General features: G+C 36.0%; 1 protein-coding gene across 4 annotated transcripts in view; it reads left to right on the forward strand.

Moving 5' to 3' along the window:
• The window catches only part of RUNDC3B (RUN domain containing 3B), a 156,830-nt gene that overhangs the window by 86,008 nt on the left and 54,388 nt on the right, over positions 1-16,434 (forward strand). For all 4 annotated transcript variants that reach the window (XR_006196672.1, XM_042916982.1, XM_042916960.1 and 1 more), the window contains 2 exons: positions 13,599-13,767; positions 14,635-14,792. Coding sequence is in view for 3 of the 4 variants with exons in the window: in XM_042916982.1 (XP_042772916.1) it covers positions 13,599-13,767; positions 14,635-14,792 (327 nt within the window). In the remaining variant the exon portion in view is untranslated. The remainder of the gene's footprint in view (positions 1-13,598; positions 13,768-14,634; positions 14,793-16,434) is intronic.

The raw sequence follows: 16,434 nt of genomic DNA on the forward strand, positions 1-16,434 counted from the left end.
TTCTTCAATTACCTTCATAAGCTTTCTATAGTTTTCAGCATACAGATCTTTTACATCTTTGGTTAGGTTTATTCCTAGGTATTTTATGCTTCTTGGTGCAATTGTGAATGGGATCAGTTTCTTTATTTGTCTTTCTGTTGCTTCATTGTTAGTGTATAAGAATGCAACTGATTTCTGTACATTGATTTTGTATCCTGCAACTTTGCTAAATTCATGTATCAGTTCTAGCAGACTTTTGGTGGAGTCTGTCGGATTTTCCATGTATAGTATTATGTCATCTGCAAAAAGTGAAAGCTTGACTTCATCTTTGCCAATTTTGATGCCTTTGATTTCCTTTTGTTGTCTGATTGGTGATGCTAGAACTTCCAACACTATGTTAAACAACAGCGGTGAGAGTGGGCATCCCTGTCGTGTTCCTGATCTCAGGGAAAAAGCTCTGTTTTTCCCCGTTGAGGATGATGTTAGCTGTGGGCTTTTCATAAATGGCTTTTATGATCTTTAAGTATGTTCCTTCTATCCCGACTTTCTCAAGGGTTTTTATTAAGGGTGCTGGATTTTGTCAAAGGCCTTTTCTGCGTCGATTGACAGGATCATATGGTTCTTCTCTTTTTTTTGTTAATGTGATGTATCATGTTGATTGATTTGCGAATGTTGAACCAGCCCTGCATCCCAGGAATGAATCCCACTTGATCATGGTGAACAATTCTTTTTATATGCTGTTGAATTCGACTTGCTAGTATCTTATTGAGAATTTTTGCATCCATATTCATCAGGGATATTGGCCTGTAGTTCTCTTTTTTTACTGGGTCTCTGTCTGGTTTAGGAATCAAAGTAATACTGGCTTCATAGAATGAGTCTGGAAGTTTTCCTTCCCTTTCTATTTTTTGGAATAGCTTGAGAAGGATAGGTATTATATCTCCTTTAAACGTCTGCTAGAACTCCCCTGGGAAGCCATCTGGTCCTGGACTCTTATTTGTTGGAAGATTTTTGATAACCGATTCAATTTCTTCGCTGGTGATGGGTCTGTTCAAGCTTTCTATTTCCTCCTGATTGAGTTTTGGAAGAGTGTGGGTGTTTAGAAATTTGTCCATTTCTTCCAGGTTGTCCAATTTGTTGGCATATAATTTTTCATAGTATTCCCTGATAATTGTTTGTATCTCTGAGGGATTGGTTGTAATCATTCCATTTTCATTCATGATTTTATCTATTTGGGTCATCTCCCTTTTCTTTTTGAGAAGCCTGGCTAGAGGTTTGTCAATTTTGTTTATTTTTTCAAAAAACCAACTCTTGGTTTTGTTGATCTGCTCTACAGTTTTTTTAGATTCTATACTGTTTATTTCTGCTCTGATCTTTATTATTTCTCTTCTTCTGCTGGGTTTAGGCTGTCTTTGCTGTTCTGCTTCTATTTCCTTTAGGTGTGCTGTTAGATTTTGTATTTGGGATTTTTCTTGTTTCTTGAGATAGGCCTGGATTGCAATGTATTTTCCTCTCAGGACAGCCTTCGCTGTATCCCAAAGCGTTTGGATTGTTGTATTTTCATTTTCGTTTGTTTCCATATATTTTTTAATTTCTTCTCTAATTGCCTGGTTGACCCACTCATTCGTTAGTAGGGTGTTCTTTAACCTCCATGCTTTTGGAGGTTTTCCAGACTTTTTCCTGTGGTTGATTTCAAGCTTCATAGCATTGTGGTCTGAAAGTATGCATGGTATAATTTCAATTCTTGTAAACTTATGAAGGGCTGTTTTGTGACCCAGTATATGATCTATCTTGGAGAATGTTCCATGTGCACTCGAGAAGAAAGTAAATTCTGTTGCTTTGGGATGCAGAGTTCTAAATATATGTGTCAAGTCCATCTGATCCAATGTATCATTCAGGGCCCTTGTTTCTTTATTGACCGTGTGTCTAGATGATCTATCTATTTCTGTAAGTGGAGTGTTAAAGTCCCCTGCAATGACCACATTCTTATCAATAAGGTTGCTTATGTTTATGAGTAATTGTTTTATGTATTTGGGGGCTCCGGTATTCGGCGCATAGACATTTATAATTGTTAGCTCTTCCTGATGGATAGACCCTGTAATTATTATATAATGCCCTTGTTCATCTCTTGTTACAGCCTTTAATTAAAGTCTAGTTTGTCTGATATAAGTATGGCTACTCCAGCTTTCTTTTGGCTTCCAGGAGCATGATAAATAGTTCTCCATCCCCTCACTCTCAATCTAAAGGTGTCCTCAGATCTAAAATGAGTCTCTTGTAGACAGCAAATAGATGGGTCTTGTTTTTTTTATCCATTCTGATACCCTGTGTTTTGGTTGGCGCATTTAATCCATTTACATTCAGTGTTATTATAGAAAGGTACGGGTTTAGAGTCATTGTGATGTCTGTATGTTTTATGCTTGTAGTGATGTCTCTGGTACTTTGTCTCACAGGATCCCCCTTAGGATCTCTTGTAGGGCTGGTTTCGTGGTGACAAATTCCTTCAGTTTTTGTTTGTTTGGGAAGACCTTTATCTCTCCTTCTATTCTAAATGACAGACTTGCTGGATAAAAGATTCTCGGCTGCATATTTTTCTGTTTAGCACACTGAAGATATCGTGCCAATCCTTTCTGGCCTGCCAAGTTTCAAAAGAGAGATCAGTCACGAGTCTTATAGGTCTCCCTTTATATGTGAGGGCACGTTTATCCCTTGCTGCTTTCAGAATTTTCTCTTTATCCTTGTATTTTGCCAGTTTCACTATGATATGTCGTGCAGAAGATCGATTCAAGTTACGTCTGAAAGGAGTTCTCTGTGCCTCTTGGATTTCATTGCCTTTTTCCTTCCCCAGTTCAGGGAAGTTCTCAGCTATAATTTGTTCAAGTACCCCTTCAGCACCTTTCCCTCTCTCTTCCTCCTCTGGGATAACCAATTATGCGTATATTATTTCTTTTTAGTGTATCACTTAGTTCTCTAATTTTCCCCTCATACTCCTGGATTTTTTTTAATCTCTCTTTTTCTCACCTTCCTCTTTTTCCATAATTTTATCTTCTAGTTCACCTATTCTCTCCTCTGCCTCTTCAATCTGAGCCGTGGACGTTTCCGTTTTATTTTGCATCTCGTTTAAAGCGGTTTTCAGCTCCTCCTGACTGTTCCTTAGTCCCTTGATCTCTGTAGCAAGAGATTCTCTGCTGTCCTGTATACTGTTTTCAAGCCCGGCGATTAATTTTATGACTATTATTCTAAATTCACTTTCTGTTATTTCATTTAAATCCTTTTTGATCAGTTCATTAGCTGTTGTTATTTCCTGGAGATTCTTCTGAGGGGAATTCTTCTGTTTGGTCATTTTGGATAGTCCCTGGAGTGGTGAGGACCTGCAGGGCACTTCCCCTGTGCTGTGGTATATAACTGGAGTTGGTGGGCGGGGCCACAGTCCAACCTGATGTCTGCCCCCAGCCCACCGCTGGGGCCACAGTCAGACTGGTGTGTGCCTTCTCTTCCCCTCTCCTAGGGGCAGGATTCACTGTGGGGTGGCGTGGCCCATCTGGGCTACTTGCACACTGCCAGGCTTGTGGTGCTGGGGATCTGGCGTATTAGCTGGGGTGGGTAGGCAAGGTGCACGGGGGCAGGAGGGGCAGGCTTAGCTCGCTTCTCCTTAGGTGATCCACTTCAGGAGGGGCCCTGTGGCAGCAGGAGGGAGTTAGATCCGCTGCCGGAGGTTTGGCTCCGCAGAAGCACAGAGTTGGGTGTTTGCGTGGAGCAAGCAAGTTCCCTGGCAGGAACTGTTTCCCTTTGGGATTTTGGCTGGGGGATGGGCGAGGGAGATGGCACTGGCGAGCGCCTTTTTTCCCCGCCTACTGAGCTCTGTCGTCCCGGGGCTCAGCAGCTCTCCCTCCCTTTGTCCTCCAGCCTTCCTGCTTTCTGAGCAGAGCTGTTAACTTATGACCTCCCAGATGCCAAGTTGCGCTTGCTGTCAGAGCGCAGTCCGTCAGGCCCCTCCGCTTTTGCCAGCCAGACTCGGGGGCTCTGCTTGGCCGGCGAGCCGCCCCTCCGCCCCGGCTCCCTCCCGCCAGTCCGTGGAGCGCGCACCGCCTCGTCGCCCTTCCTACCCTCTTCCGTGGGCCTCTCATCTGCGCTTGGCTCCGGAGACTCCGTTCTGCTAATCCTCTGGCAGTTTTCTGGGTTATTTAGGCAGGTGTAGGTGGAATCTAAGTGATCAGCAGGACACGGGGTGAGCCCAGCGTCCTCCTACGCCACCATCTTCCCTCTCTCCCTGTTCTCAGTTTTTAACAGTCTCTTATACTTTGGCTCTCTCCCACTCTAACCTCTTTTTTTTTTTTTTCCTTCCCCTCCCCCATGGGTTTCTGTTAAGTTTCTCAGGATCCACATAAGAGTGAAAACATATGGTATCTGTCTTTCTCTGTATGGCTTATTTCACTTAGCATCACACTCTCCAGTTCCACCCACGTTGCTACAAAAGGCCATATTTCATTCTTTCTCATTGCCACGTAGTATTCCATTGTGTATATAAACCGCAATTTCTTTATCCATTCATCAGTTGATGGACATTAGGCTCTTTCCATAATTTGGCTATTGTGGAGAGTGCTGCTATAAACATTGGGGTACAAGTGCCCCTATGCATCAGTAGTCCTGTATCCCTTGGGTAAATTCCTAGCAGTGTTATTGCTGGGTCATAGGGTAGGTCTATTTTTAATTTTCTGAGGAACCTCCACACTGCTTTCCAGAGCGGCTGCACCAATTTGCATTCCCACCAACAGTGCAAGAGGGTTCCCGTTTCTCCACATCCTCTCCAGCATCTATAGTCTCCTGATTTGTTCATTTTGGCCACTCTGACTGGCGTGAGGTGATATCTGAGTGTGGTTTTGATTTGTATTTCCCTGATAAGGAGCGACATTGAACATCTTTTCATGTGCCTGTGGAAGACCAGTTCTTTGACCTGTGTACTACATCCCATCCTGTCTCTTAGGTTAAGGTTTTTGTCCCAACAGTTGTTCTGTCCTCTTCCATTAATTTTTCCTCTTTTCTTTTCTTTTTTTTTTTTTTAATTTTTTACTTAATTTTATTTATTTTGAGAGATAGAGGGCAAGCAGAGGAGGGACAGAGAGAGGGGAAGACAGAATCCCAAACAGGCTCTGTGCTGTCAGCGCAGAGTCCAATGTAGGGCTTGAACTCATGAATTGTGAGATCATGACCTGAGCTGAAGTCAAAGAGTTGAATGCTTAACCAACTGAGCCACCCAGATGCCCCTAATTTCCCCTCTTTTCAGTATCTTCCCACACCTCACAGCATACATGCATGTTGTTATTTTCCCCATGTTAAAAATTAAACAGAGGAACTTTCCCCATAGTCACTTCTAGCTACTTCTCAGTCAGTCACCTCTCCTTTATTATAACACTGTGTTCCCAGGTTTGTTTTGTTCTGCCTCCATTCTCTCTTGAACTATTCAAATTGAGCTTTAATACTTACCCCTGAAAGTGCTCTTGTCAGAGTCAGCTGTGGTGTCTCATTGTCAAATCCAGTGGTTAATCATTTCCTTGTCTGTCTCGACCTTCTTTGAGCACTGTTTGATACCATGCTCTTCCAGTTTTCCTCCGTCCTCACTCCCCTTCCCCGTTTCTCCTCATCTCCCCAACCTCTAAGTGTTGGACTGTTTTAGAGATCAGTCCCAAATCATCTTTTCTGTCTGTACTCACTCTCCAGTTTAGTGGCTCTAAATATTATCTTTATGCTACTCTTTCCCAGATGTACACTTCTACCTGGAACATTGCCCTAAACTCTAGACTCATATATCCAGCTGCCAACTTGCCATCTTCGCTTGGATGTGTAGTAAGCACCTCAAATGAGCATGTACAAAATAGAACTCCTATTTCTCTCCCAGACTTTTCTTCCTTTAGCCATTCCCATTCCAAGAATAGTAGTTCTGTCATTCTGGCTGCTTATGCTCAAAACTTTGGTATCATCATTGAACTTTCTCTGCCATAATCCACATAGGATCCACCAGCAAATCCTTTGGCACCACCGCTATTACCTCCTTAATTCAAACCTGGAAATTTGCAAAAGTCTTCAAGCCTTCACCTCTGACTCCTATAGTTAATTCTCCATAGACAGCTAGACTGATTTTTCTTAAATGAAAGATCATTTCATTCCTCTGCTCATATCTTTTCCAGCAGCTTCTTTCATGTAACTCAAAATAAAAGACAAGGTCCTTATTTGATCTGGCCTCCAGTACCTCTCTGACCTTATCTCCTACTACCTGCCTTCCCACTTACCATGCTTCAGTAACCCTGGCCATTTTGTAATTCCTTGAGCATACCAGACACACTTGTGCATTAGGGCCTTTGTCCTTCCTATCAAATGCAATATCACTCAGATATTTACACGTCTATTTCCCACTTCTCTAAAATCCAGCTTAATACCCCCTTACTGATGAACCCTCCATTGAACTTCCTACCTAAAATAATATTCCTACCCATGCTATGCCTCTTCCCTCCTTTATTTTCTGCAGTGACTCTTGCTGTCTAACAGGTGGTATATTATTTGTTTATCTCCTCCTACTGGAATGTAAACCCCGAGAAAGCAAAGACTGTTATGTTGACTCACACTTAAACCTCAGTGCTTTAACAGTACTTAGCATAAGAATAGACAAGCATTAAGTAGGTGTTTTGAAAATTAAATGAATATCTTCTAGTTTTTGTCCATGTTCATTTACAGGATTAAAAATAGCCCTCTGAAGGAGATGATACTTTAAAATTTCAACAAGATAAATAGTCTGAAGATTTTATGGTCCATTATTTCCTTCTTTTTATATCCTTATTAAAAATAAGTGCTTAATTGTTAGAGGTAAAGGAATAAAGAAGGTGAGTGATAACTGTTTAACAGTTATAAATAATAAAGCATTATATAGGTTTTCGGTAAAGGAAAACTATTTTTCCTTTTATATCATTGCCTCAATAAAAATTTTAAAAATATTTTGCTCTTCAAAATATTGGAATGTTCCTGAAATTCTTAAGTATCATTTTCCCACCAAAAATATTGCAGAACTTCTGTGTCCTTTAGAATAAGAGATACTTTTGTGAGTTTCAGCTTTTCATTGTCCATGGCCTAAAATAACTGTTAGCAAAACATATAGATCATTCATGACCTGGCATCAATATACCTTCTTAGCCATTCAGCTTTTTTAGACAGCTGTAGTATTATTAGTCATTGAAATGTTGGGAGGCAATGTAAAATTGTTTTAAAATTTTGTAATAGAATACCAGTTTCCCTTACTAGGGTGACGTTGAACAAACTACTTTTCTCTTATTCTTACTGTCTTCCATTGTTGGGTGAATCTGTTAAATAGTAGAGCAATACCTCATGGAGTTATCATGAGGATTAATGAGGTAATGTATACCTTGGAATCATTGTATGTAAGTATTTATTTTCTTCCTTGTCCTTACAAGAAACTTCCTTATTGCTCTTTGCTTTCTACTTTTTAAATTAAAAAAAAATTACTATTTTAATTTCATTGGTAGTCCTATTAATCATTACGATTTTCTATTGTTGATTCAGTTTTGGTAAATTATATTTTATTAAAATAAAACAAAAAACATGTCATGATGTTCAGAGATTTCTTTAAATATCTTTTAAAATCTCTTTTCATTTCTGTTATGTTACCTTTTGCCTTTTGTGTTCATAGCCTTTTATTTTGGCTTAATTTTAAAATCATTCTTGCCAAAGCATTTTGTCAGTTTTATAGATTTTTTTTCAATTTTTATTGAGAAATAATCGGTATACATCACTGTAGAAGTTTAAGGAGTACAGAATTAAGGTTTGATTTCCATACATTGTGAAATGAATGACTACCACAGTAGGTTCAGCTAACATCCATCTTCTTATATAGATACAATAAAAAGAAAAGAAAAAAAAGGAAAAAAAAAATTCTACTTGTAATGACCACTCAGGATTTATTCTGTGAACTTTCTATATTCATACAGCAATGTTATTTCTAGTCATCATGTTATATATTACATCCTTAGTACTTAGTTATTTTATAACTGGAAGTTTGTACCTTTTGACCACTTTCCTCCAATTCCCTTTCCCTTTCTTCAGTTCTTCCTCCCTCTACCCTCTGTGTCTGGTAACCACAAACCTAATCTCTTTTTCTACAAGTTTGTGTGTTTGTGTGTATATGTGTTTTCTACATATTAATGAAATCATATAGCATTTGTCTTTCTCAGATTTATTTCACTTATTAGCATAATGCCTTCCTTCAAGGTCCATCCATGGTGTTGCAAATGGCAAGATTTCATATTCTGTTGTATACCTGTACCATGTCTTTTCCATCCATTCATCTATTGATGGATAGATTGTTTCCATATCTCAGCTATTATACATAGTGCTGCTATGAATGTAGGGTGCAGATATCTTTTCAAGATAGTGTTTTGTTTTCTTTGGATATATTCCCAGAAGTGGAATTTCTGGATCATATGGTACTATTTTTAATTTTTTGAGGAGCATCCATACTGTTTTCCATAGTGACTGTATCAAATTTACAATCTCACCAAAAGTGAACAAGGGCTTCCTTTTCTCCCTATCCACACTAGCATTTGTTATCTCTTATCTTTTTGATGATAGCCATTCTAACAGGTGTGATATGGTATCTCACTGTGGTTTTGATACTCATTTCCCTAATGACTAATGATGTTGACCATCTTTTCATGTACCTGTGATCCTTTCATATATCTTCTTTGGAGAAATGTCTATTCATGTCCTTAGTCCATTTGTAATTGGATTATTTATCTTTTTGTTATGAAGTTCTCTGAGTTCTTTATATATTTTGGGTATTAACTCCTTATCAGATTTAGGATTTGCAAATATTATCTCCTATTCAGTAGGTTGTTTTTTAATTTTGTTGATTTTTTTTTTCTACTGTGCAGAAGCCTTTTAATTTGATGTTGGCCCATTTGTTTACTTTTGCTTTTGCTTTTATTTGCCTTTGTTTTTGGCCCCAAATCTGAAAATCATTGTCAAGATTAGTGTCGAGGAGCTTACTTTCTGTGTTTCCTTCTAGAGTCTTACAGTTTCAGATTTTACATTCAAGTCTTTGATCTATTTTGTTGAGTTGATTTTTATGTATGGTATGTGTAAATGGGAGTCCAACTTTATTATTTCACATGTGGCTGATCAGTTTTTTCAACTCCACTCATTGACCAAACTGTTCTTAACTATTGAATATTTTTGGCTCCTTTGTCATAAATTAATTGACTAAATATGTTTGGGTTTATTTTTGGACTCTATTCTGTTCCATTGATCTGCGTTTATTCCAGTATCATTCTATTTTGATTGCTGTTGATTTGTAATGTATTTTGAAATTAGTAAGTGTGATGCTTTCAGGTCTGTTCTTCTTGCTCCGGATTGCTTTGGCTACTCACTGTGTGTGATTACGTAGATTTTATGATTGTTCTACTTCTATGAAAAATGCCATTGAATTTTGATAAGGATTACATTGAATCTTAGGTTGCTTTGGATAGTATGGTCATCTTAACAATATGAATTTTTCCATTTCATGAGCACAGAAAGAATGTCTTGAAATTTATTTGTGCCTTTTTCAGTTTCTTTCATCAGTGTCTTACGGTTTTCATTGTAGAGATCTTTCAACACTTTGTTACGTTTTTTGCAAGGTATTTTATTCTTTTGATGTAAACATAAATGGGATTATCTTCTCATTTTCTCTTTCTGATATTTTGTCATGAGTATATAGAAACACAGCTTATTTTGTATATTGATTTTGTAGTCTCCATGTTGACTGAATTCATTTATTCTAACAGCTTATTGGTGGCATCTTAAAGGTTTACATATATATATATATCATGTCATCTGCAAATAGTGACAGTTTTACTTCTTCCTTTCCAATTCAAATGTATTTTATTTCTTTTTCTTACCTAATTGCTCTGCCTAGGATTTCCAATACTTTGTTGAATAGTAGTGGTGACAGTCGGTATCCTTGTCTTCTTCCTGATGTTAGAGGAAAGGCTTTCATCTTATTACCATTGAGTATGATATTAGGTGTGGGCTGGGTCATATATGGCCTTTATTATGTTGAGATATGTTTCCTCTATACCCAATTTGTTGACAGTTTTTATCTTTTCTCTTTCAGTACTCAAATTTACTTCTTTTAAGTACATAAGGCCCTTGAATTACTACTTTAGTTGTACCTCATGTTTGATAAATTATTTTATATTTTAGTTGTTTTAAATTAAATTTCCATTATAATTTTTTTGACCAATGAATATTTGAAGTATTTTTAATTTTCAAACATTTTCAGGGCTTTTGTTATAGTTGAGATTAGTGAGTATGGTTCACATAATAATAGTTTCTTGAAATCTGCTGAAAAATGGTATAGAATTGGTCAGTATTCCAATGATTGGGGCCTATGCTCATTAGATTATGCTTGTTAATGGTTGTTCTAGGAATATGTATCCTTTCTTATTTTTCTCTGCTTCATCTCTTTCATTGAGATGATGAATTCTTTCACTGTTGTATTTGATTTGTCAGTTTTTTCTTGTCGTACTTAAGATTTTTGCTTTCTAGTTTTGAAGCTGAGTTAAAACATGCATCTAAGGGAGGCAAACCATAAGAGACTCTTAAATACAGAGAACAAACTGAGGGTTGCTGGCGGGGTGTTAGGTAGGGGGATTGGCTAAATGGGTGATGGGCTTTAAGGAGGGCACCTGTTAGGATGAGCACTGGGTGTTATATGTAAGTGATGAGTCACTAAATTCTACTCCTGAAATCATTATTACACTATATGTTAACTGACTTGGATTTAAATAAAGTTAAATTTTTTTAAAAAAAATTACCAAAACTAAAAAAAAAAGATGCATCTAAGTTTTGAATTCTTAGGTTTTCCTGAAATAATGAATTTTTTTTATCACTATGTAGTAGCCATAAATATGTAGTAATTTTTTATTCCTTAAAATCCACTTTGTCTGATATAAATAGAGTCCCACCAATTTTTTTAGGTATCTTTTTAGTGTATTTTTATCTTTTTTTTAAACCATATTTCACCTTAACTGACATGCCTTCCATTGTAAATGCATCCCAGTTCAGAGATATTACTAAGTGAGAAAATGGTTTGACAGCAAGTAAAATGTCATCAGTTGTATGCTGTATCCTGATTTCAGTATGTTAATATATGAAAAAGCGTACAGCAGGAAGGTATGAAATGGAGCACTTCTAGCCTTTCTATATCCTTATTTTTAAGTGTATCTTTTTAAAGTACTATTTAACTAGAAATTTTTTAAAAATTTCCATTGTAGTTGACATGCAGTGTTATATTAGTTTCAGGTGGACAGCATAGCGACTTAGAAGCTCCGTATATTGCTCCGTGCTCATCAAGATACACTTAACTGGAATTTTTAAAATCTGGTCTAAAGGCTTTGTCTTTCAACTGAGGTGATTAGGACATTTACTAATATATTTAGATTGGTATCTACTGTTTTACTCTTTGTTTTGATTCTGTTTTTTTGAATTTCTTTTTCTACCTTCTCTCTCTTCTTTCTCCCTCTTTTTGTATTGATTCTTTTTCCTCTCCCCCCCCCCATTTTATTTCTCTACTAGTTTACAAGTTACATACTACTCTTCTTTTATTGCTACTTCATTAATTTTAATATGCATATTTAAAAGTTAAAGTCTAAAGTTAATACTTTACTATGTCTCCATATAAATGAGGACTTTGTATTGTTTTAACTCCATTCATTTTGTTTTTAACATATGCTACTACCATCCAGAATCTTAGGTCTCTCATTGATGTTTTTAAGATTCCACAAAACAGGAATCATTGTTAGTGTTTCATTGCTCTCAGTATTTGTTCAGGTTTACCCATAAACTTAAAAATTTCTTTGATCACTGTTTCTTCTTAGATCATTGTCTTTTTCTTGGAGTATGATCATTAGAAGTTCTTTTAGGAAAATTATTTGTGTAACTCTCAGGTTTTAGTTTTCTGAATATGTGCTTATACTGCCCTCTTTCTGGGAAGATAATTTTGCTGGATATGCTATCCTGGAATAGCAGTTATTTTTTTCTTAGCATTTTGAAAATCTTTGATTATAATTTCTTCATAGCTTCTACTAATTCCCTCTTCAATTCTATCTGCTTGTTTGCTCATCCATTTAATTTTTTAATGTCAAATATAATTTTTTACAAGTTCTATTTGTCTGTTTTTCAAAACTGGAGCTTTATTATCAGCCACTGCTTTATTTTCTCTGGTCCACCAAAAGCCTTGGCTATGTTAGGCAAATTTCCTCTGGTGTGTGTTTATTTATTAGTTTGTTTCCTAGATCACTGACTGAGAGCATCTTCTTGGTAGTTAGGACCTTTCTTTATGTGGAGGCCTCTGACTCATATTGACAATGTACTTGGACCCCAGACTTAGAAGACCAACATGCAAACACGGCTCACGGAGAATGGAATGTATATCTTTCTTTGATACTTATACTGTTTTCCACCATTATATCTATGTTACCCCATGAAATTATGATTGCTGACCTGGATTTCTTTTGAGTCATATTTTCTGGGTGTGCTTTCCATCTCTTTAAGGTTAGTTGTTCTGTATTCATATGTATCTTGTGGACAACTTATTGTTGGTTCTTATTTGTCTTAATAAAATTAAACATTTGGCTTTTGTTATTGAATTTAACCCATTTAAGATTTTTATAACTTATTTTGTATGAGGAATTATTCTGCCATCTTATTTTTTGTTTTGAATTTACTGCATTTTCTTAGTTTGCCCCTCAATCTGATAGATCACAGGTTGTTTTAATACTTTGAAGATTATGCAGAATATTTTTATGCTGTTTCTCTTATGTTACCATCATTGCTTATATTTTAAAATGTACTTTTATCTGTTCCTCTTTCTTCCTCTCCTCATTCTTCTTTCTAAGCCAGACATCCATTTTAGTACACTTCTTCATTTAGTTTCTTCTTTTTTTTCCCACCTTGTTCTGTCCTCCTCTACCATAAAGATGTCATTAGAAATTTTAGGTGTGGGTTGTAAATGATGTTTTCTCTGCTCTACCTCTGTTTCTCCTACTTCATCCAATGGAAGATGCCTAGGAATACCTAGTTTTTCTGAACCTTTTATTATTTTTGCCAATGCTGAGCTCACCTTGAATACTGCCCTGTTATACTCCCCCCGATGTTAGGCTGGTAGTGCTGTTTGTCTGCCCTGCAGTGGATGTTGGATAGGCAGTGAACTACCTATGACAGTGGAGAAAAAATAGCTAGAAAGTTCTTCCCAACACTTTGGGGTTTCTGGTTCTCTTCTCTGGAAATCTTTTCTCTCTCAGAATGTTCTCACAGTTTTTATGTTAATTCCTTAGGTCTATAAACCTCAACTGAATTTCCGTAGCATCTCAAGGCTTAACTCTGTGAGAGGGAGTCAGCAGCCTATGCTAGCTGTCTTTTTTTTTTTTTTTTTCAGGAACTAAAGTTTTTATAATATCATTTTTATAACTGTATATGGAGTGCTAAATGCAGTTTGCTCACCAGTAGCTTACAAAATATGGAAATATTTCTTAACAGAGTGGAATATATTAACTTTATTTAAAAAATCTTAACCTTCCCAGTTCTGATAGTATCAGCAGTGACGAGGAAGAACTGAGGACTTTGGGAAGCAGTGGTAGTGAAAGCAGCACTCCAGAGAATGTCGGGCCTCCTTTCATCATGGATGAGAATAGTTGGTTCAACAAGTGTAAGAGAGTTAAACAAAAGTATCAGCTAACCCTGGAACAGAAGGTATTTATCAGTTGCCAAAAGTCATTTAATTTGATTCTCATTATTGCGTTTGGACTGTCACTGCCAAAAGATTTTAGTTGAATATAAGTGTTGACCCGCTGCTACTTCCTTTCTGTTCTTGAATTGTCCTCTTAATTAAAAATCAGGCATAGTTTTAAAAGAGGCTTTTGTCTTTTCAACTTCTAATTTTATGTTGTAATATAAAAATAAGCCATTTAGGGGCTCCTGGGTGGCTCAGTTGGTTGAGCGTCCCATTCTTGATCTCAGCTCAGGTCTTGATCTGAGGGTCATGAGTTCAAATCCCACGTTGGGCTCCACATTGGGTTCCACACTGAGCTCCATGCACGACGTGAAGCCTACTTAAAAAAAAGAAAGTAATTTATTGTTTTGTGTGCAGTTTCATTTATATGTTTGAGATTTTAACATTTAGTAGAATAAAGATAAAACAAATACTAAGCAAAAGAATTCTATATTTAATATCATTCGACATAGACCTTAAGGCAAAAGCACTATTAAATAGACTAAAGAAATACATTGCCTTTGAAAAAAAGTAACAGTTCACCAGAAATGTATAACATGGTGGAGATGGGTAAAATGGATGAAAGGGTCAAAAGGTACAAACTTCCATTCTACTTATTGCAGCAAATATATCTTATTGAACTTCAGAGAAGGGCTTTAAATGATGGAGAACATATGTTAAATTTTCATATTTAATTAAAAGGATTTTTTTTATTATTTCATCAATAATGTTTTGAGATTGTTTCATTACAATATGGAAAGAATAGCATTTAAGCTACTCAGTATTTACTTTCAAGATATATATTAGATTTTTGCAGTTGCTTTATCTCAATGATACTGTATTTTCAGGGTTATCTTGAAGAACTCTTACGACTTAGAGAGAACCAGCTGTCTGAATCTGTCTCCCAGAATAAAATACTGCTTCAAAGGATTGAAGATTCTGATCTGGCCCATAAACTGGAAAAGGAACAATTAGAATATATAATTGTGGAGCTTCAAGATCAGCTGTAAGTGAGATCCTTTTGGAAAAATATTGGCAGTGTATAAACATAGGAAAATGTCATGTTTTGACATAGGATTCAAATTCCAAGAAGTCTGATTGCTTGCTATTAAGTTCTTTTCCACTTACTCTCTTTTAAAAGTTTACTTTTCTTATTTTAAAAGTAATCCGTGCTCATTATAGATAGATTACAAAATATAGAAAGAAAATAAAAATTACCTTCAGTTGTGCTACCCAGAGTCAACTGCTATAACTTGGTGTATATTCTTTCAAATGCATAAACATAATTTTTTAAAAGTGTTTATTTAGTTAGTTATTGGTTGACTGATGATTGGTTAAAAAAGATGGTATATAAGACCAGTACCACTCAGAGTATAGTGACAGTGCAGTGTTTGTTACCTGGCTGTCCCAGAATATCACTAAGCACAGTTTAGGAGAGCCTTTTCCATAGCAGTACTTTTTTTTTTTTTTTTTTTTTTTTTTTTTTTTTTTTTTATGAAGAAAGCTGTGTATTGATCTACCTTCTGGTACCACCTCCTTAAATTATCACTATTCAAAGCAATTGTACTGATCATACCATTTTGTCAAACTTGATTTTATTAATTATTTGTTTATGGTGAAAATCTTGTCACATTAATATTTAATCTTAAAAGATGATTTAAAAGTTTTTGTTTTGAAATAATTTCAAAATTTCAGAGAAGTTGCAAGGAGAGCACAAAGAATTCCCATAGGGCATTTCTTAGATTTACCAATTTTCAACACTTTGCCACATTTGCTCATAATTCTGTCCCTCTTGCATACCTCATAACTTTTCCCCATAATACTTCAGTTGTGTCTTTCCTAGGAACAGAAATATTCTCATATATAAGCATAGTTCATCTATCAACTTAAATTTAATTCAGTACAGTACTTTCATCTTACCCATAACTCATTTCAATTTCATTAGTAATCCAAATAATGGCTCTTATTGCAGCTTTCCTTTTTCTGGTACAGGATCCAGTCCAGAATCATGTTTTTCATTTGGTTGTTTGCTTCTTTAGTCACTTTTAACCTAAAAGAATTTCTCAGTCTTTGTCTTGCATGAGATTGTTATTTCTGAAGAATACAAGCTAGTAATTTTATAGAATGTCCCACATTTTGAGTTTGTTTGCTTTTTCTCATGATCAGAATGAGCTCATCAATTTGTGGATGCAATATTACATACAGAGTATGTCTGTCAGTGCTGTGGATATCATATCCAGAGGTCCATGGAGTCTGTTGGCCTTTTTTTAGTGATATTAGTTCTAATCATTTGGTTAAGATGTTTTTCTCTCTGTATAGTAATTATGGTTCCTTTTAATTAAAGGATGTTACATATTTTGCACAGAGATCCTTTGAGAGCTAGTCAAAGTGAAAGATGATTTTTAAGTAAAAATTTTTTATTAATAAACATAAAACTTTAATGCTTTCTAGGAATTTGTATCTTGATGAAAAGAATTATGTTCACATATTATTTATTTTTTTCCTAATATTTTAAAGAGAGTTTGTCGTTTGGAGTATTACTCATTGAGGGGCAGATTAATACCTTCCATAAGTCCTCACTTCTATAAGTGGGGAGAAAAATATCAAGAGCCAAACAATATGGATTTCTAGTTATTTCTCTACCATTA

Source organism: Panthera leo, chromosome A2 (genome assembly GCF_018350215.1).
Source record: "Panthera leo isolate Ple1 chromosome A2, P.leo_Ple1_pat1.1, whole genome shotgun sequence".
Lineage (NCBI taxonomy): Eukaryota > Metazoa > Chordata > Mammalia > Carnivora > Felidae > Panthera > Panthera leo.